This window comes from Canis aureus, chromosome 8, assembly GCF_053574225.1.
Source record: "Canis aureus isolate CA01 chromosome 8, VMU_Caureus_v.1.0, whole genome shotgun sequence".
Taxonomy (NCBI): domain Eukaryota; kingdom Metazoa; phylum Chordata; class Mammalia; order Carnivora; family Canidae; genus Canis; species Canis aureus.
The window spans coordinates 34880881-34903440 of NC_135618.1; the positions used below are offsets into that span (position 1 = coordinate 34880881).

Here is a 22560-nt window from a genome sequence, read left to right on the forward strand (position 1 = left end):
TTTTAGGGCAGCCCGGGTGGCTCAGCCGTTTAGCGCCACCTTCAGCCCAGGGCCTGATCCTGGAGACTTGGGATCAAGTCCCACGTTGGGCTCCCAGCATGGAGCCTGCTTCTCCATCTGCCTGTGTGTCTCTACCCACCCCCCCCTTTCTCATGAATAAATAAAAATCTTTAAAATATATATATTTTTTTTTTAAGGTGTAACTTTTTTAAGATTTTATTTATTTATTCATGAGACACACACAGAGAGAGGCAGAGACATAGGCAGAGGGAGGAGGAGGTTCCCTGTGGGGAGCCTGATGCAGGACTCAATCCTAGGACCCCGGAATCACAACCTGAGCGGAGGCAGACACTCAACCACTGAGCCACCCAGGTGCCCCTTTCGGTGTAATTTTAAAATACTGGGAAGCTTGATCAGATCAAGTATGTTGAAGATGCCATATGAAGACACTTCTACTGTGGTAATGCTTGTTTTAAGTCCGTATTTGTTTAAAATATATTTGAGGGATCCCTGGTTGGTGCAGTGGTTTGGCGCCTGCCTTTGGCCCAGGGCACGATCCTGGAGACCCGGGATCGAGTCCCACGTTGGGCTCCCGGTGCATGGAGCCTGCTTCTCCCTCTGCCTGTGTCTCTGCCTCTCTCTATCATAAATAAAAAAAATATATATATATATATATATATTTATTTATTTATTTATTTATTTATTTGAGTATTGGGGTGCCTGGGTGGCTCAGCTGGTTAAGCATCCAACACTTGATTTCAGCTCAGGTCATGGTCTCAGGGTTGTAAGACAGAGCTCAGTGCCCAACGTGGAACCTGCTTAAGATTCTCTCTCTCCCTCTCCCCCCTTAAAAATAAAAGTGAAAAAATATATATCTGAGTGATACTCAGTGCTAGCACCATGTTGCATCCTGGGGATACAATGACTGAGTTACTATGGTGAACAAAAATATGAAACAGGAAAGAAAGGTTTATAAGGGAGTATGTAGCGTTTTTTAAGGATAATTTTTCACACAAACATAAACTCAAAACAAAAAGGAAGAAAAATCAGTTGAAATATATAAGCTTTGGCTATTCAGTGTAATGGATACTGAATACTACATGGGGGGGAAAAAAGTATCCTTAGGCATGAGCCAGCACTGGATTTGGAGTTTGAAGACCTGGGTTCAAGTCTTCTTTACAAAGGTAATATGCATAAAATATAAAAAGCACCATGAAAGAATTACAAATAAAATGCCATGGAAGTTCACAATAGTAATGGGGTTTTCTGCTAAGAATAGGTCTGAGGGATTGTTAATATCTTAATATAAAGATGGTAAAGGAAAAGGTACTAAGATTTATTGTGCATTTACTATGCCAGGCTCTTAAATACTGTTCCTATATAGTATTTACAAATTCTTACAACTCCATAATTTCATTTCACAGATGATTACACTAATTCTCAGAAATGTTAGGTACTCGTCTAAGGTCATACACCAAAAAGTGCAGAAGAAAGGGACGACAGGGTCTATAGGACTAAAACCCTTTGACTTTCCCACTATAACATTCTGACATTTACATGGGGAGAAAACAAGAGGGGATACTCGGGATAATGAACCTAATGTCAAAGTTTCAGAAATTGGAATTCAACTTATTTCCTATGCTATGTAGTGATTTGCCATTCATTAGCTGAGTAAGTCTAAGGCAATGCTTCTTAAATTTTTTTCTGTAAGGGCAGAGAACAATTGAACCATCCTCAGGAGCCCTTAAGGATGTAATTTTTTTTTTTGAAGCTTTTGAAATTTACCTTAGAAATTAGTGATTACATTCTCCATGTCATCATTTTGTGCTTTAATGTAAAAACAGCATTTTTTTATCCAACTTTTCAAGTGAAATTGATGAACATTCCTTAAGTGAGTGCCATGTTAGGTGACCACAGATTTATCACTAGGCACACTGCAGCTTATCTGTAACAAATACTATTTGAAAAGCATAGATAAAAGGGATTAAATGATTTATTGATTATTCAAGAAGCAATGATCCGTAATGAGGATTTCTTTTTAAGATTTTATTTATTTATTCATGGAGACAGAAAGAAAGAGAGAGAGAGAGATGCAGGCAGAGACACAGGTAGAGGGAGAAGCAGGCTCCATCCAGGGAGCCTGATGAGGGATTCGATCCCGGGACTCCAGGATCACACCCTGGGTGAAAGGCAGGCGCTAAACCGCTGAGCCACCCAGGGTTCCCTGAGGATTGCTTAATACCAAATGAATCTCAAGTCAGAGTATCCACCGCCTTATTTTCTAAATTTGAGAACATCTTATTGAAAGCAGGAAAGCAATCACTGCACACATATGGAAGGAAACACCCTTTTTCCATGTCACCATGGTCATAAAAGAACTTGCATCAAAGAGTAAGGATGCACTTTAATAGCTCCTGTGAGCCCTGTAAAGTCATTGTAAGAAAGAAGTCCTGGACCTCAAAATGCTAAATGGATCATGCAGAGGATTTTAATTATCTTTGCCAATGTTCCACTTTATTAAAAGGTAATCAACAGATGCCTTAAATTTTCTCCAAAGGGCTTTCAAACAGATTATTTTGTTCAACCTAAGGAAGGGCCCATTCCAGACTAAAATAATAGGTATTATCCCCATTTTACCGATCTAGATATTGGATTCAACAGTAGGATAAGTAGTCTTCAATAGCAAAGTATATTGTAATCAATAGCAAAATGAAACTTAAATCCAGGCCATCTGATTTCCAGCTTACTGATCTACAAAGGAAAAATGCATCTTTTCATATGTATTTTGAAGTGTTTCTTAAACTGTAGTATATATCAACCATATCACATGCTGTCCATTCAGTAACTGATAAACTCAATAATACAAAGAGAAAAAGAGGCTGAACACAATTACGTAACTAGGAACTTAGGATAATACCCTTTTTCTTTTATGATATTTTCCTAATACTGGCTCTTAAGAGAGAGAAAGAAAAAAGAATTAGGAAGTAGGAGGGAGAGATAAACACGTTAAAATCTTTTTACAAAAAACTATGTATTTATAATGACATCTAAGTTTGAGTGTTGGGTTTTTTACTAGACAATATACTATTAATGGTTTAATTGCTATTCTTTTCCCTTATTATATAATAATTTTTCTTTGCTGTGTGGAAGCAATCTACCCTCTAAAACCTAAGGTAAAATTGTTCATTACATCTTCATCCTAAATGAAATCTCGAGAATATGCCATATAAAGGAAAATGGGCTCTTAGGCGTTTCTCCTTTCTAGTAAAATTTCAATGCAACTCATGCCAATACTGGAGACAAAAAAAAAAAAAAAAAAAACTACTTGGATTTACTGTGAAAAAAAGATTTGTAGCATATTTAAAGCCTACATGTTAATTTCTGTGCCATTAACTTCTTGATGCATCCTATGAAGTCTACAACAAAGGGAGGGAAATAAGTGTTAGATCACAACCTATGAATCTGGGTGGAACAAAGACTTCTCCTTTCATTATGCAGAGAACCAAGTTGCCAAAAACGCTCGGCTCAGCTACCATGCGCGGTTACTGACTGCACGTCTGGGCATAGAGAAGAAAAACATCAGCCCCTGGTCAAGAGCTGCCCCCGCCTACTCCTGCCCTCGCCCCCTTAGCCCAAGGCCTCGCCGCAGGGCTTGACCCCGACCTTTCTCCCCAGTGCGCGGGACCCGCTGAGCCCTAGGAGTTCCGCAGCTCCCGCGTCTCCTACGCAGGCGCCCCCCGCCCCAGCGAAGCCCGGTCCCCAGCCCAGGCAGCCCCCGCCCCGACCCCCGCCCGGACCCCCAGCGGCTGCTGCACGACCACTGACGTAAGATCAGGCCGAAGCCCGGCGCGCCGAGCTGCCCCACGCGAGCTCGGCTCCGCGCCCGCCGCGCAGCTTCGTCCCCTCCTCGCGGCCCAGGCGTGCCCAGACGCCCCTCGGTGGTCCCACTGCCCGGCAGCGGGGCGAGCACGCAAGGCTCGGAGCGCCAGCCCCTCCCGCTCGGCAGCGGCCACAGGGCACTCAGCCTGCGCCCGCCCGCCGCTCCCCGCCGCCGCCGCCCGCTCCCGGGTCGCCGCCCCCCGCCGCCCCACCCCCGCTCCCCCGCCGACCGCGCCAGCGCGAGGGGCGTCGCTCTGCCCCCGAGCCGGGCCGGCCGAGACCGGAAGGTGGGGTCCAGGGGCGGCGGCCTCCGAACAGGGGCCGGCAGCTTCCAGGGCCGCCTCCGGCGGCGGGGCCTCACCCACGACCCCGGCCCCCAGGCAGGCGGCACCCGAGCCTACCCGAAACCCTTCTCCCCGCCGCGCACGCCGCCCTGCGGGCCGAGGGCGGCCGGAGTCGGAGCCCAGGTGGTGACAGGTGGCGACCGGTGACCATGGCAACCCGAGCTGCGGCGCGGCCGACCCCGCCTCCGCCTCCGGGAGTCACTCACCTGAGGGCTCCCGGACGGGGCCCCGGCACGGCCGGCTCCGGGCTGCAGCTGGAGCGCGAGGGCGGAGGTCTGGGCCCGGGCTGGCGTCGGCGCTCCCCGCTCCGCCCGCGCGTCACTCCATCGGTCGGCCCGGCCTGCTCCGCGCCCGCCCCTCCCGAAGGGCCGCTCGGCTCAGCCCGGCGGACTGCGGTTGTCAAGCGGCCGAGCCGAGCTCAGTCCCGAGCTGCAGCCAATCACCGCGCTCCGCCGAGGCGCCTCAGGACCCCGCCGAGGGGCGGCCAGCCAGGTGCCTGAGCCGAAGGGCGAGCCTGCCGGGCGGGCGCAAGCTTGAGAGGCGGGGAGCGGCCCAGGCGGCCGAGCCTGCCTCCGAGGACCCGCGGCGCCCCGAGGGTCGGCCTGCCGATTGGCCGGGAGGCGGCGGCCGGGGCGCTGCCGGGGCCCTCGCGTCCCGAAATAGCGCAGAGGGCGCTGTCGCCGCCTCGGAGCCGAGGAGTCGTCAGCGCATTAGAGTCCTCAATATTCCTACCGACAATTTATTAATAAAGGCTAATGGAATAACTTGGGCCTCCTTCCCCTCTGTCTCCGCTTTGGCAGGCCCCACTTCCTCCCTGAAAACTCCAGCAGCTTTATTTGCCCTATTCTTGATTTTTCCTTTTGGGATGCTGACATGCCTTCGAGCACTTTCGGTTACTTAACACTTAACCGGACTCGCAGGTTTGTTTTTTTATTACCCTTCTTGGTGTAAGTCCTTGACAACTCACTTTCCTACCCCACTGGTGCAGTAGTAATTCTACAAATCTACGTGATGCTTCACCGAGCTGAATTGAGCTTTCAGTGGGTATAACCATGTAGAAGAGCTAATAAAGTGATACAAACCTGTAAGAGCCTTGTCCTCATAAAGGCCCAACGCCAAGAGTGAGCTCTCCCGAAGCTCACTCGGGAAAAGAGTGGTGATAATAAACATCAAAAACATATCTGAACAGGAAGGATTTAATCCAACCTAAGATAAAAGAAGCGATTGTGTGAGGGAACGGTTCTAAGAAAAATATTTACAGGAGGCCCGGGTGGCTCAGCGGTTGAGCACCTGCCTTTGGCTCAAGGCGTGATCCCGGATTCCCGGGTTGGGACCCACATCAGGCTCCCTATATGCAGCCTGCTTCTCCCTCTGCCTGGGTCTCTGCCTCTCTCTGTGTGTATGTCTCTCATAAATACATAAAATCTTTAAAAAAAATTCACAAATTCAGGGAAAACAGTTTATGCACAATTTGGATTGCCTAGGCCTGATTAACTCGTAGAAGAAAGCCTTCATTCAGAACTTTCTCACTAAGTAGTGACAGGCAAATAAATATAAACACAAGTTAATGTCATCCAGGGTCTTGATATTAAAAAAAAACAAGACAAAATTTTACAGAATGTTTAAATTGAAAAAGTGGTCAGATATATTCCAGAAATGCCAGTATAGTTTTTGCCAGTATAATCCATCTGAGAATCTGCTTCTTGATTCTTTAAGATTGTATTTATTTATTTGAGAGAGAGACAGAGAGAGAGAGAGAGAGAGAGAAGTGGCAGGGGTTAAGGGGCAGAGGGAGAAGCAGACTCCCTGTGGAGCAGGAAGCCAGATGTGGGCCTGGATCTCAGGACCCTGAGATCAAGGCCTGAGCCAAAGGCAAACGAGTTAACCCACTTAGCCACCCAGGTACCCCACTTCTTGATCTTAATTCTCAAACAGTACCAGTTGCAAGAACCAAGCATTATTTATTTAAATTTTCAACTAGCTCTACAAAGGGTTATTAATCAGGGACAATCTGACAAACATTTGACACCTATTAAGGGCAGGGCACTACACAAAAGGAAGAACCTGATCTGTTACTAGACTTGTTTGGGCATTCATATTAAGCATAACATGAAGTGCTTTGCCTATGTTCTCACTTGAGCCTCACAATCTCCCTTAAGATGCCTGTTAACTATTCCCATTTTAGAAATTAAGGAAAATAATTTGCCCAAGGTCAAACAGCTGATCTGTAGGAGAGCCAAGATTTTAACCATTATGATTCTTAAACCCTTCTTTTTGGACTCTACTTCAGTGTATCAACTGGAATTTTTAGTTTGAAAAAGTGACCTTATTCTGACAAGGTAGAGGGGATAAGAGGTCTAATTCATGTTTATCCCCCCCCCCATATCCTGTGATATAGTGTTATGTGGATCTAAATTTTCAACAAGTAGTCATCAGAACTGTTAGAAGCAAATGTGTAACCATTATATTTCCAGAAAAAGGGAATGGGGGATAGAAAGGAACCAGACACTGAAATACAAGACATCTGGTATGTCTCATCACTTGTTCAGTGATAAATGCATTGACTATATATTCGCTTCCTAATGTAACATCAAGTTTTACACTACAACCTTAATAGCTGTTTGACTACAGTATCACCTTTCCTTCTACACTCAGCCACACTGGTTAAGATTAGATCTTCTTGTCTTTCACTCTAGTTGCTGCAAAGCAGCAAATTGTTCAGAAAGGACAAGGCTTTCTTAGTTGAAGGACTGTCCTTAGATTCCAAGGTACTGCCTCAATCATTCACCAAATACATATCCAGTGCCTACTCTGGATCAGGAACTAGGTTAGGCATCATTTGAAAATGCAGGTTCTAACTTGTGGAAATGATTCATGGTACCTTGTGACTTAAATGCCTATAGGCTAAGGTGGACCCCTTTTAATAAAGATTCTCAAATTTCATTTCTAAAAAGGGAAATAGACATTTCTGGTTTTCTCCAAACAGTGGAAAGGAATCTGAGCACAAGCTTAAATTAGGAAATCTTGCCTCAAGCTGTTCAGGGGAAGTTCAGCAGGTATAGGAGCACTTATTTTAAAAGTTCCATTCTCCTTCTTAGAACACATACACGTAAATACACACACCAAAGAGCTGTGTGCTTTAGAGCCAGGGCACTGCCGGCTCTGGGAGAACAAACAAAATACCATCACTGCTGCTTCTCTTTCAAATAGGCTTAAGGATTATGTAGGTGGAATACCTGGGTCTACCAGCACTTCTCTTTTTTTTTTTTTTTTTTTTTTAAGATTTTACTTATTGGGACGCCCAGGAGCAAGGGGAGGAGCAAAGGAAGAGGGAGAAGCAGACTCCCTGCTGAGCAAGGAGCCTACTAGGAGCTCCATCCCAGGACCCTGGGATCACGACCTGATCCAAAGGCATACACTTAACTGACTGCCACCCAGGCACCCAAGATGTTATATTGAAAACAAAAGTAAAAATTTGAAAATATTTTGTTTTGCCACAAAAAAGTTATCCTACCTTAATGAAGTCATTGACATACGTCAAAATCCATAAAAGGGGAAACTATAGGTTAATAAATGTTAATAAAACATCAATCACATGAAGCAGCATAATTTGGAATGGCTGTTTTAGGATAAGGTTAATACCTTACTAGTGAGAATCTTGAAACTATTTAGTAGAACTTGCTAGAAAGGGAGATGCCTGGGTGGCTCAGTGGTTGAGCGTCTGCCTTCGGCTCAGGGCATGATCCTGGAGTCCCGGGATCGAGTCCCACATGGGACTCCCTGCATGGAGCCATTTTCTCCCTCTGGCTGTGTCTCTGTTTTTCTCTCTTGTGTCTCTCATGAACAAATAAATAAAATCTTAAAAAAAAAAAAAAAAAGAACTTGCTAGAAAGATAAAAGAAAAACATGAGATTCATGAAAATGAGTCTAGGTAGGTATCATGCCCCCAAAATACTTACAAAAATCCTATTTCAGAGAAATTAAGTACAGTATTAGCATCTCTTTTAGAATTTGGTCAGTAACTAAATAGGCTCTTTCCTACTAAATTTACAGTTATTTATCTAAAATTGCCACACAGGGGTACCTGCTTGGCTCAGTTGGTTGAGCATCTGACTCTTGATTTCTGTTCAGGTCCTGATCTCAGAGTTGTGGGATCGAGCACCCAGTCAGGCCTGTGCTCAGCACATAGCAGGGAAATTGCCTAAAGATTCTCTCCCTCTCCCTCTCCCCACCCACCCCACATGTGCCCACTTTCTTTCTCTTATATAAATAAATAAATCTTTAAAAAAATAAATAGCCACACAAAAGCACATGACAAAATGTTTTGTTTTACCATTTGTTCTTCCTATCCTAAAAGAATACACCCAAGTTCAAAGTAGTTTACCAGGCTTTCTGTGTAAGTACAATAAAGTGAGCATGTGAACCGAAGTCTCAATGCTACAAATTACACATGAATTAGGGTTTTGTACAAAAGTTCAGATTGAAACTCTTACTGGTAACATATAAGAAATTTGCTCATGGGGTGCCTGGGTGGCTTAGCCAGTTAAGCGTCTGCCTTCAGATTAGGTCATGATCCCAAGGTCCTGGGATTGACCCCTGCTTTGGGCTCCTCGCTGAGCACGGAGCCTGCTTCTCCCTCTCCCTCTGCCTGCCGCTCCCCTTGCTTGTGTGGTTGTGTGCTCTCTCTGTGAAATAAATAAATGAAATAAATAAATAAATAAAATCTATAAAAAAGAAATTTGCTCCTTACTTTACCTCTATAACTTTAGAGTTCTACTCATCCAGATACTATACAGCCAACTCATATCTGTGCTATGCCTCAAATAAAATAGGTGCTTAATAAGTACTTGCTGATATATCAATATGTTTTCTGTGATCCTATCCTATAATATAACAGTCTAGGTCATATAATCATTCACTAAGATCTAGGAAAAACAGCAGTCTATAACACATTTAACACCTTGCTCACTGGTCATCCACCTCTAAGTCTCTGTGTTAAGAAGGTAAACATAGGGACCCTAAGAAAATCAGGTATAGAGAATCGGGAATGTTCTGGAATACAGGCAGAGTGCTTAAAAAGTTATTTTTAAAGGGCACCTGGGTGGCTCAGTCAGCTAAGTGTCTCCCTTTGGCTCAGGTCATGATCTTGGTATTCTGGGGTCGAGCCCTGTGTCGGGCTCCCTGCTCAGTGGGGAGTCTGCTTCTGCCTCTGCCCCTAGGCCCTGCTCATGCTCTTCCTTCCTCCCTCCCTCTCTCTCTCTCAAATAAAGACATAATCTTTAAAAAAAAAAAAAAAAAGTTCATGATTTCCAAGCACAGTGAGAAGTATCAGCTCTTGGTAGCAACTTTGAAGTTTCCCTGAAGATACTGGAAGTAAAATTGCCCTCTTTGAATTAACTCTGAGCTCAACATTTGAATAAGTTAGAGTAGAAGTATACAAGCCACCTGAAAGCCACAAACAGACCAGGCTTGGATGGGTATTGTCACTGAAAATAAAAACTCAAGCCAAGTTTCCAGTGTTAGTAACAAAGGAATCTTGAAGGTTGCTCCTCAGGAAACATGGCGCTCAGCTTCAAGCTCTGGGGGAAGCCATTCTTCCTGTTTCTGTTTCTTTCTCTTACCTGATGCTCCAAGCAATGCATTCATCTAACTCCCCTCATTCTGATTCACCTTCATATTTATATTTTGATTTCCCCACATTGTCTGCCTAGGATGAGGAAGAATTTGCTGGTCAAACCCATGCAAGTTTTACCTATATCTATAAATTGGCATCCATGTTCATACATTGGTTTTACAAGCTTGGTTTCGAAGTCCACCCTGAAACATGGATGTGCTCTCCTTTTGCGAGTGAAATCAGTTTCCAAGTCTGCAGTGATGCAAATCAAACCCTGGACTACATATTCACCCAAGTAATGCAACCTCCTGAGGCCTCTTGGGAAGTGGCCAAGCGACTCTCCAGACACCACTTCTTTCGACTGATGAGAAGCCAAGTGAGCTATTGCCCCACTTAAAAATTTCTACACTGAGAATATTACAGCTTTTAAGAAAATCAGTTTAAATACAGTAAAACCAATTTCAAGAGAATCATAAATTAGATGTTCTGCTTGAGCATCAAATAAACATGCTAGCCAAAAAAGGAAAGTATGATTTTTTTAGAGAGCCTCACTTAAGTGGGGGAGGAAGAGCTATTAGAGATTAACAGAAATTTAGACCTACCCAATGCAATGGGTAATCAAACAGCAATGGGTGACACCTTGTTTAGATTATATTGCAAACAGATGGTAGGAGGTAGAACAAGAGCCCCTCCCGAACACTTTGACATCCTAACCCTCAGAACCTGTGAATATGTTATTTTACATGGTAAGAGACTTTGCTGGTATGATTAAGTTATTAAGGCTTTTAAAACGGGGAGGTTATTCTGGGTTATCCAGATGGGTCCAATATAATTGCATGGATCCTTAGAAGCAGAGAACTTTTCCCAGCAGTGGTCAGAGAGATAGGACTATGGAAGGAAGATGGAACATTGCTAACTTGGAAGACAGAAGGGGACTAAGAGCCAAAGAATTCAGGCTCTGGGTGCCAGAAAAGGCAAGTAAACAGGTTCTCTCCTAGAACATCCAGAAAGGAATGCAGTAGCTTGATTTAAGCCCCAGTGAGGCCTATGTCAAACTTCTGACCTAAAGAACTGGTAAGATAATGACTTAGTGTTGTTTTAAGTCACTAAATTTACAGTAATCTGTTATAGAAACCATAGAAAACAAACTCCAAAAGATATTTTGAGACAAATTAGATTTAAACAGAGATGGGGTATTATTAAATCGAGTATTGGGGAATTAATGTTAATTTTTGTTAAGGTATGATAATAGTATTTTGGCTATCTTTTAAAACTTTTTGTTAGAGATGACATACAGAAGAATTTATAGTTGAAATGATACAATGAAAGCTGTGACTGGCCTTATAATACCTCCCTTCTCCCCGAAAAGGTAGGGGAATAGATATTAAAATTGGCAAAGGTTAATTGTTGAAGACAAGGGCTCACAATACTATTCTATTGTTGTGTATACTTGAGATTTTTCATAGTAAGTTTTTTTAAGTGACTTGACTCCAGAAAAAGCACCTGAACACTACAAATCAGCACTGACTCAAATAGTTTTCTGTGATGATGAAAATGTTCTGCATCTGCACTGTTCAATGCTGCAGCCACTAGGCATGGGGCTCATGAGCCCTTGAAATACAGCTAGTACAACTGAGGAATTGAAGGTTTCGTTTTATTTAATTTGAATGAAGTAAATTTAGTATATTTAGTCCCATGTGGCTATTGGCTACCATATTACAGTGTAGCTCTAGACATTAGAAGGGAGCCATATTACCTTACTATTAGAATTCAAGTAAGTAGGGGAGGCTAGGTGGCTCAGTCAGTTAAGTTTCTGCCTTCGGGTCAGGTCATGATCCCAGGGTCCTGGGATGGAGTTCTGCATCCAGCACCCTGCTCAGTGGGGAGTCTGCTTCTCCCTCTCTCTCTGCCTCTCGCCCAGCTCGTGCGCTTGCATGTTCTCTCTCTCAAATGAATAATCTTTAAAAAAAAAAAAAAGTTTAGAATTCAAATAAGTAAGTTCATGAATCGAGTCAATGCACATGTTATTTTTGTTTGCCCAGCTTCTCTTTCCCTTTCTCATTAATAATACTCAGCTCTTACCTACTACCCTCAATACTGGGGATTTTCTGTATTGGTAAGTGAAGTAACTCCCTGGATCAGTTTTATGGATGGAAACCCTAGAACTGCTATCATGTTCGCTTGACACAGAGGTTCTTGAGAGAGTAAAACCAAAATTTGGATAAAGATGGACACAGTCTTGATCCTCAAGTTTTGGGTTTTTTGTTTTTTGTTTTTTTTTTAGTTTTTATTTATTTATTCATGAGAGACACACATAGAGAGAGGCAGAGACATGGATAGAGGGAGAAGCAGGCTCCATGCAGGAAGCCCGATGTGGGACTCAATCCCGGGATCCCAGGATCATGCCCTGAGCCAAAGGTAGACGCTCAACCGCTGAGCCACCCAGGCATCCCAATCCTCAAGTTCTTAAATCCAGTCAACTCTGGGGAATCAACTTCATCCCCACTTTCCCTTGTTTCAGTTGGATAAACCAATAAATTCCTCTCTTCTGCTTATGCTATTTTTAAGTCAAGTTCTATCACTTGCAATCTACAAGGTCCCATAAAAAACTTATGTGCCAGTGTGACTGGCGAAATAGTAAGATTAATTGCACTGCTATAGACTAAACTATAACCCCCTAAAATTTGTTATGTTTAAGCCCCTAACCCTCCCCTTCCACCTGACTATATTGGAGATAGGGCTTTTAAGGAGGCTATTAAGGTTAAATGATGTCGTAAGGGTGGAACCCTGATTTGACAGAACTGGTACCCTTATAAAAAGAGGAAGAAACAACAGAGCTCTCTCAGACAAATACAGACACAGTGAGAAGGCAGCTGTCTGTAAGCTACCAGGAAGAGCCTTCATTGGATCCCAACCATGGTGCATTCTGATCTTAGACTTCCAGCCTCTAGAACTGTGACAAAGTAAATTTCTGTTGTTTCAGCTGCCCAGTCTATGATATTGTAATAGCAGCCCTAGCTAACTAAGACAAGTACCAGTATAGCTCCCCTAGTGCTAGGTTTTTGTTTTTTTTTAAGATTTTATTTATTCATGAGAGACACAGAGGGAGAGGCAGAGACACAGGCAGAGGGAGAAGCAGGCTCCATGCAGGGAGCCCAACATGGGACTCAATCCCGGGTCTCCAGGATCAGGCCTTGGGCTGAAGGCAGCGCTAAACCGCTGAGCCACCGGGGCTGCCCACTAGTTATTACCAGTTCTTTTTTTAGGGTGAAGTATACCCTGATCAACAAAAAGTGATACGCTGAGATCTTATTATTCTACTTGCACTCTTGATTTCAGCTTAGATTGGAGTAGCTTTTCAATTGGATTTTCCTTTTTGTTTTTTGTTTTTTAAAAGTAGGCTCCATGTCCAACATGGGGCTTGAACTCATGACCCTGAGACTGAGAGTCACATGCTCTACTGACTGTGCCAGCCAGGAACCCCAGTTTTTGCTTTTTTAAATAACACAAAGATCAGCCCAGCTATCTTGAATCCCATTATCAATTCAGAAGGACTACAAGAATAATATAGAAAAAATGATTTTTAATGAAATTAAGCAGCCAAAATTATATTACTAGTAATGGGGAGAAAAAGCTGATAAATCACAGTCAAATTCAATTATAAACCTAATTTTTCATTTTATTCCTTGTATCAACAGGTTAAGAAAGTGAAATTCTCCTACATACTGATTTATGTTTATAAGCAGCACACAAAACATTATTTCACAGAGAAATATTCAGTAATCCCCTTAATTGCAGTTTCTTATTTTAATCTAAATGCAATAATTTAATAAGCTTAACACACACAAAAATGGTATATCCTGAACTACAAAAGTGGTTTCCATAGCCATATATAATTTTAGTCAAGTACACATTTCCACAATGAACAATTACTAACAAACATGTTAATAAAACACTATCTCAAATGCTTATCCTGCCATCAGCTTTTTAAGCAACACCATTTCTACTACTGAAAGTATTTATTTTCAGAAGTTTTAATCTGACCTAGGAAAATGAGTTCTCTTAAAACTTGACAACTAGTTCATTATTAAGTCCAAAAGGTTTTAAATCAAAGCCTTCCAATACGGAAGAATTCACATGAAACTTTTCATTTAAAAAAACAAACAAAAAAATCATTCTTGTAATCTAAAGAATATTAAAAAACAAATATCTTAAGACCAATAAACATTCCTCCAAAACACTATTATTTTCTTGTATTACCTTCTCCTTTAAAAAAAAATGCAAACCAGTTCACTCTCTTAATAATTTCTTAGACTTCTGTAGTCTAAAAACTTTAGAATACATGAAACATCTTAGCAATCATAATCAAAGGTGCCCTTTAGATTTCATATATTAAACAGCTATTGTATAGCCTACAATGGCACAAATACACTCAACACATAAATACTACTTCATCATTTAGACGGTCAAAGTCAGAAGGAACTGCATGGTTTGCAAGGTATTTCAACTTACATGTGGTCATTAAAACCCAACAAGTAATTCAAGTATAGTCATATAAGGGCAGGCAATTCAAGGCTCAAATTTCGCTCTAAAATTGAAGATCTGAAAATAAAAGCTGAAAACTTTGTTTCTCCATCTTGGATATACATGGATAGATACTGGGACCTTACTGTGGAAAATATACAATTATTATACACGGTTTCCCCAGAAAATAATGAAGCTTCAGAAAATACAGAAAGTGTCAAGACCCATAATTTGCTTCATCAAAAGCTTTTCTAGCTCGTTTCAATTCTTCATTCATAGTAAGCAAGTCTTTAACCCTAGCAAACTTCCTTGGGTCCTTTCGAATCAAGAAGACGATATCTTCGACTTGTACCCGACCTTGTCTTCCAATTGACATTGCCTTGTGAGTCTATTACAAAGAAATAAATTAACTTAAAACAAATCTAGTATTTTACTCTTTTAATTTCCAATTATTTAATATTGGTGAACCTGAAGATTTTCTCTTCTAATTTTTATAGCTATTCATTTGTAAATTGTCTTTCTATTCATGTCGTTTATCCACTTTCTACTGTATTACAGCAACATTTCTCTTAATGGTTTATAAACATCTTACAATACTAAGGATATAAAAGCTATCAAATTTATTGATTTTTTAAAAATTTTTATTTATGATAGTCACACAGAGAAAGAGAGAGGCAGAGACATAGGCAGAGGGAGAGCAGGCTCCAGGCACCGGGAGCCCGACGTGGGATTCGATACCGGGTCTCCAGGATCACGCCCTGGGCCAAAGGCAGGCGCCAAACCGCAGTGCCACCCAGGGATCCCGTGATTTTTTTTTTTTAAGATTTTATTTATTTATTCATGAGAGACACAAAGAGAGAGAGAGACAACAGGCAGAGGGAGAAGCAGGCTCCACACAGGGAACCCAATGCGGGACTCGATCCCGAATCTCCAGGATCATGCTCTGGGCTGAAGGCAGGCGCTAAACCACTGAGCCACCCGGGCTGCCCAAATTATTGGTTTCTTTTTTGTTTTTTGTTATTGTTTTATGTTATTTATATAAAATAATTCTGTAATTTCTTTTTAACTGCACATTTCATTAAAGCTTTCTGTCTCAGTACCTGATAAATAGTGGTAGGTCTTCTCAAATTCAAATAAATCTCATCTCATATCACATATTCATCCTGTGCAAAAACAAAGGTTCATCATAGCATTATTTCTAATGACTAAAAAAGGGGAAACTAAGTATTTAATAAGGCATTAAATAAAAAAATTTGGGCATATCCAGTCAATATTAAGAAGCCATTAAAAATATTACAGTGTTATGCAACGACCTGGGGGTCAGAGTTCTACTTATCTAATTGAAAAAGCAAGCTCTAAGACTAAATATACTATATGATTTCAATTTAATAAAGTTTAAAAATACGTGCAACAAAACTCAAGAAGGGCAGCCTGGGTGGTTCAGCAGTTGAGTGCCTGCCTTCAGCCTAGGGTGTGATCCTGGAGACCCGTGATCGAGTCCCACATCGGGCTCCCTGCATGGAGCTTGCTTCTCCCTCTGCCTGTGTCTCTGCCCCTCTCTCTCTCTCTCTCATGAATAAATAAAATCTTTAAAAAAAAAAAAAAAAACCAAGAAAATATTCAGCAAAGTCTCAGCATAAGTGGTTTCTAGGTGGAAGGATTGCAGATTTCTATTTTCTTTCCTGAACCTTTTAATATCGCCTAAACTTAATATTATTTTTATAAATGGAAAATAATTTTTAAAAATGCATATTCTGGAATATTCACAGGAATTTTACTTCTATTATTCTGTACTAATGAAATAATCTTTTTTTTTTAAGATTTCATTTATTTATTAGAGAGAGAGAGGGGCAGAGACACAGGCAGACGGAGAAGCAGGCTCCCTGAGGGGAGCCCGATGCAGAAATAATCTATAATATAATACAAGGTAGAAAGTCAAGGAACAAAAAATAAAAAAATAAAAAAAAGAAAAAGAAAAATAAATAAATAGAAAAAGTCAAGGAACACAACCAAACTCAGTATCCCCATCCCTGTAAGTATATACAAGGAGATGGGAGGACATTTCATGAATATGATCATTCAAAATTACCTACTCAATGAAAAATAATCTGCAAATGATTTATATAAGAGAGATATGGTTAAATATATTAGAAAACAACTTAAATGAATTTTATGTAACTATTAAAATAATTGTGATTAGAATATAAGAAATACATACTATAAAACTGAGTAAAATAAATATTTACCATGATTACCACTATGTAAGCATTGTATACATTTAAATAAATACTGGAAGGGGGAAACTTACATTAGATGACAGGATTATGGTTAATATTTTAATATTTTATTCAAGGATCTTATAATTATGTCCTTAGGAATAAAATTCAGGAGAGAGTAGAATATTGTGTTTTTTTTTTTTTGAGAGGGTAGAATATTGTATGTATACATATACTACATACATGTATGTTTACATATCTATGTATCTTTAATGATAAATAATAACCAGTAAGTTCCACAAAAAGGCACTCAAATGGATAAGCTTATTTCAAGAGGATGGCAAAGTTCTAGTCTTATCTAAAAGCTAGAATTTCAAATATATTACTCAAGTAACTAAGACCAATTACAAAGAAATCTTACCATTTCAGTGATGAACTCTATGACAAGGTCTTCAAGAATATCCACTGACTCAGTATAAGGATTCTGGTCATCCCCAAACCCATACATCATACATCGCACTGTAAAAGATGTCATTTTTGTTTACCTGAACAATTTTAACAATCTTACTGATACTTTTTCAAATTAGAAATGGACCAAATTAGAGAAGATACTTGTATAAACGTATACTTACACTGTATTTGTCATCTTCAAGTATGGACTTTGATGTAAAAGATTTTAACCACATTTCATAACCAACTGTTCCTGTTCTTCCCTAGTAGGAATTTCTGTTCCCTCCCAGTTACTGAGCCCTGACATCAATATTCTTTCCCTAACTTCTATCATCTATTCACTAACAACCCTGGGATACCTTTAAGTAAAAAACTCCATGGCAGTGACAGGATAAGTAGCAATGGCTCAGCCCTTACTGAGAGTGTTCTGTGTGTTTATGGTGTTGGTGGGTGGGAGGGGCATGGAGCATCAGAAAAGAGAAGGCAAAATCCTTTCTAACACTAACACAGGGAAAAAGGACATGAGAGAAAATACTCCAAATACTATTTATATGAAGAACACGGTAATCAAAAGGAGAAAGCAAACTATGTGGAATCTTGACAGTTTACTTCCTAGATCAATGCTCTGCTAACAAACTCTTTTCAGGCTTCATCTGAAAGAACCATTAAAAAATGCAAAACAGGGCAGCCCTCGTGGCGCAGCGGTTTGGTGCCACTGCGGCCTGGGGTGTGATCCTGGGGATTCGGGATCGGTGCCGCGTCGGGCTCCCTGCATGGAGCCTGCTTCTCCCTCTGCCTGTGTCTCTGCCTCTCTCTCTCTGTCTACGAATAAATAAATAAAATGTTTAAAAAATAAATAATGCAAAAGAGGAGAAAAAAAAACTAATACAGGGTAAAAAAAAAAAAAAAATGCTAACAGCTATTTACCGGGCATATAGTTTTAAGCCTTTCACATATATAACCCATTTAATCCTCACAACAATCCTTTGCAGTAGATACAATTATTATCCTTATTCTATATAGGTGAGAATATTGAGGCACTGACTGACCTAAGTGACTTGCCCAAGGTTACATAGAGCAAGAGATGGAACCTACTTTTTTTTTTTTTTAAGATTTTATTTATTTATTCATGAGAGATATGCAGAGAGGCAGACACAGGCAGAGGGAGAAGCAGCCTCCCCACAAGGAACCCAATGCAAGACTTGATCTCGGGACCCTGGGATCATGCCCTAAGCCAAAGGCAGATGCTCAACCACTGAGCCACCCAGGCGCCCCTGGAACCTACTTTTGAAAGCAGCTGATCTGGCTCGAGTCTATATTCCTACCCTCTACAGTATTACACTTCTTGGTAGTTTAAGGCAGATGGGATCCATATAGATTCTCATCCTATAGTCTAAACTCCCAGTTAGTCTATGGACATGCTCTGAGAAATCCTTGAGCCCTTCTGAAATTATATGCAAAAATTTTATGTTATTTGTGTATGTACATTTTTCTGCAAAGAATAATCAACTCTTACTGGATTCTGAAAGGAGTATATAAATGTTAAAAAAAAAAAAAACCTCTCTCAATGTTGAAAAGGTTTTGTATCTTGATCTGGGGGTGATTATAAGTATATGTAAATACCTAAAATTCATCAAGCTGTTAGCTTAAGACTAGTACTCTTTTTTAAGTACAGGGGGAAAAAAATGGATCTCCTAGAACACTTCAAAGGAAGAAATGAGTACAAGCTGGTCCAACTGAAAGGAGAATGAAGTACACCAGGCCTAGGTCCAGATATAGGGGGTACAAAAATGAACACAAGAGCCAGTATTTTTTTTTCTCTTTTGGATTATGACTTTTTTTCCTTTTTTGGGGGGGGGTGGGGTGGGATAATTTCGGACTTACTTCAGAAGAGTTGCAAAAATAGTAAAGGGCTTCCAAATACCCTATATCCATCTTCCCCTTAACATCTTACTGAACCACAGACATTTACCAAAACTAAGAAATTAACATTTATAGAAGTACAGAACTTACTCAGATTGCACTAGTTTTTCTTTTTTTCTAAAGATTTATTTATTTATTTATGAGAGAGAGAGAGAGAGAGAGGCAGAGACACAGGAAGAGGGAGAAGCAGGCTCCATGCCAGGAGCCTGATGCGGGACTCGATTCCGGGACTCCAGGATCCTACCCTGAGCCAAAGGCAGGCGCTAAACCGCTGAGCCACCCAGGGATCCCCAGTACCGGTTTTTCAACTAATGTCCTCTTTCTATTTCAGGATCCCACACTATTTAGTTATCATGCCTCCTTACTTTCCATTGATCAGTGACAGTTTCTCAAATTAAGGTCATTTTTCATGACCTTGACCCTTCGGAAGAATTCTGGTTAGTGATGGTGTAGAATGTTCTCCAATTTGAGTTTCTCTGGTGTTTTCTCATGATTAGACTGTGGGTACTCATTACTAGAAAGGGTACCATACAGGTGAGGTGCCCTCTTAATGCATCATATTGGAGGTACATGATGTTATACATTACTGGTGATGTTGACTTTGATCATCAGCTAATACTTTAGACATTACTTGTCTGCCAGGATTCTCCATTGCAAGCTTACTATTTTTCCTTAAATATTTGAGGAAGATACTTTGTCATTAACATTTTGATGAGCATAATTCACCAGTATATATGTTAACTGCATTTGGTTAAAGGGTTTGTAAAGACACAAATACCAGTGAATTATTTGAAACTTTGTGTTATAAAGTAGCAATTAAAAAAAAACAAAGTTTCGGATAACAGATGTCAGCCAATAAATTATACAAGATTAAAGTAAGACAAGGAGAAGGCTGTGAATATTCCAAACTCTTATCATCACAAAAATAAAACAAGCCAAGCAGAACAAACATTTCTGCTAAGAAGTGACAATGCAAACATCAGTCTGGGATGCTCTGCCGTGGAAATCCCCTTCTTACGCTGATATAAGAAATAAAAACAGAATAAAGAGTATCAAAGATGGATTAAGGAGTGGTCAACTTTAGGTGAGACATTGAGATACGGAGGATTTGAGTCATTAAAAAAATATAAATATATACCGACTGCAGTTTCAAGAGCATTTGGGAATCATTCAGTCCGACCCAGCATAAATAAACCATATATTCATGTGCTGCCTCCTTTGTCACTACTCAGCCATAACTACATGTAAAAGACACAGGATGGAGAGCACATTCTCACAGTGCCTTTCAGGGACTAGCTTTGACTGTCACTAGGAACAGCAGCTCTCCCTCTTGCTGCTGCCAAAGAGTCAAGCCTATCTATTGAGGGAATACACTAGAGAACCAATACATTACAATCTCTATGCCACTGTACTGTCTTACACTACTCATCACCTTTCTGTCTTGTCCAATGCTTTAGTCCGAAGGCCCAACTTAATTCCTACCATCAGTACCTGTTCCAGGATCCATCATAACCTTAGACTTGTAGTCTAGGAGTTCTGCTGCAATAGTAAGGGACACAAAAATGGAGGTATGTTTTTTGGCCCTGAATTGAAACACTGATCACATTTCTTCAATTAAAAAGAAAAGTGCATATACACGCCCACCCACCTACACACACACAAATTGGGGTTAGGATCACTACTATTTGATTCAGAAGTTAAACACGTTTTATGGGCAAGTCTGAGAATATTGTTCCCACGGAGAACATTAATCTACTTTGAATAAACATGTCTAAAAGTTTTTATTGTCGGGATCCCTGGGTGGTTCAGCCGTTTAGCGCCTGCCTTTGGCCCAGGGCATGATCCTGAAGTCCCAGGATCAAGTCCCACATCCGGCTCCCTGCATGGAGCCTGCTTCACCTCTGCCTCTCTCTCTGTGTCTCTCATGAATAAATAAGTAAAATCTTTAAAAAAAAAAAAAGTTTTTATTCTCTGTAATTGAATCATTGTCAAATATTACTTACATTCTTTAGAAAAAAGTCTCTTCCTTTTACCCTGTCCGCCTTCTGCACCTCCTCCAATTTCTTCATTTTCTTCCTCAAACTACAAATTAAAACGTATATGTGAAATGTCAAGTGCTGCATTTGATTATTAAATAATTAACGTTTAATTTTTTTTTCATTTCTAACACTGATATTGTGCCAGAAAGCCTAAAGCAAGCAGCAAAAAATCATGAAATCTCAGCGTTTTAAGAACCTTAATGACTATCCAGTCCAACTTTCCACTTACGCAGGAATGGCTTCTACGATGTCCCTAACAAATAATCCTACTGCCTCTCCTGGAAGAGTTATGATGACCATACTTTTTTTTTTTTTTAAACCAACTAGTTAGTCTATTACTACAGTTTTTACTATTAAGAATTGGTACTGAATCAAAGTAAGCAAACTAGTATTTACTAAGCATCGCTTACACAGGACTAGGAACTTCCCTCCAATAAGCCTGAACCCCATTTTTTGACATGTAAACAAAGGCTCAAAGTTAAGAAACTGGCTCAGAGATAAAAGAGATTTTGAAATCCAGGTTCCCTGATTTTCGGTCCATTATTTTCCCACAACTCTACAGTAAGCACATAGTTTTGTTATCAGCTGCAGTATCGGTTCATAAAGCGCGCTAACAAACAATTAGCATTGTCCTCGGATGGCTTTCCAGGCGATTCGGAGTGTCCAGCAGACAGACACCAAAAGCAAAAGCAAGCAGAAGCAAGCAGAAGCAAGCAGCCACCGTCCTACTCTTCACGTCCTGCCCCACGTACTAAGAGATGAACCCGAAGGGAAAGGCTAGCTGGGCGTGAAGTCTCCGAACTCTCTCCAGTGTACTGGCTAAGGTGAATCTGAACTCAGGCTCCGCTCCTGTCCCCCAGGGAATGAAGAAACGGGTGGGTGGGAACGGCGGCGGTCACTCACAGCAGGGTCTTCCTCCTCGTCGGCCATGCCGCCGGCCAGCCTAGGAGCCGCAGCCTCGCTTGCAGCCGCTTCACTAGTTCCTCTGCCTCACTTCCGGTGACGCGCCGGGAGGGGCGGGGAGGGGCGGGGCCTAGCCGGGCGGGGCGGGGGCGGGGCCTAACCGGGAGGGGCTGGGCGGGGCGGGGGCGGGGGCGGGGCCGAGCCGGGCGGGGCGGGGCCTAGTCGGCCAACCCGCGAGGAGATCGCGCGGAGACTTAACGGCAGGTGCAAGCGGACAGGGGGATGAGCCGCAGGTTCTGTGATCAAGATCACGGATTGATTACGTATTAGGAAAGAAAAGGAAATCGTAGACTGGGCAGTGTGTATGTTGTGGCCCTGAATTGGCTTCTACGTATGGAATCACCGCTCCCTGATTCGGGGCTGTGAAGCTACGTATCACTGGGGTGCCAGTGGTCCTTGGGATGCCCGAAGAGTGTGTTTACACAATTTTAACAACCTATAGTTACACTATTATTTTTTTTAAGATTTCATTTATTTATTCATGAGAGAGAGAGACAGAGACAGAGGCACAGGCAGAGGGAGAAGCAGGCTCTCTGCGGGGAGCCCGACATGGGACTCGATCCCCGGTCTCCAGGATCAGGCCCTGGACCAAAGGTGGCGCTAAACCG

At 41.5% G+C, this 22560-nt stretch overlaps 2 protein-coding genes across 4 annotated transcripts in view; both read right to left on the reverse strand.

The window, feature by feature from the left end:
• Positions 1-4617, reverse strand: part of WDR47 (WD repeat domain 47) — a 69012-nt gene extending 64395 nt beyond the window's left edge. For 2 of the 3 annotated variants that reach the window (XM_077905716.1, XM_077905713.1), the window contains exon 1: positions 4430-4616. The gene's annotated coding sequence lies outside the window, so the exon portion shown is untranslated. Of the gene's footprint in view, positions 1-4429 lie in introns of all 3 variants that reach the window. The other variant, XM_077905715.1, reaches the window with a different exon arrangement.
• An 8783-nt stretch (positions 4618-13400) lies between these two features.
• On the reverse strand, positions 13401-22015 carry TAF13 (TATA-box binding protein associated factor 13). Its single transcript, XM_077905732.1, has 4 exons — positions 21893-22015; positions 20954-21032; positions 16999-17096; positions 13401-14749 (listed from the first exon to the last, which is right to left on the reverse strand). The coding sequence occupies exons 1-4, from the start codon at positions 21917-21919 to the stop codon at positions 14579-14581; spliced, it is 375 nt and encodes a 124-aa protein (XP_077761858.1). The 5' UTR covers positions 21920-22015; the 3' UTR covers positions 13401-14578.
• Positions 22016-22560: the final 545 nt, after the last annotated feature.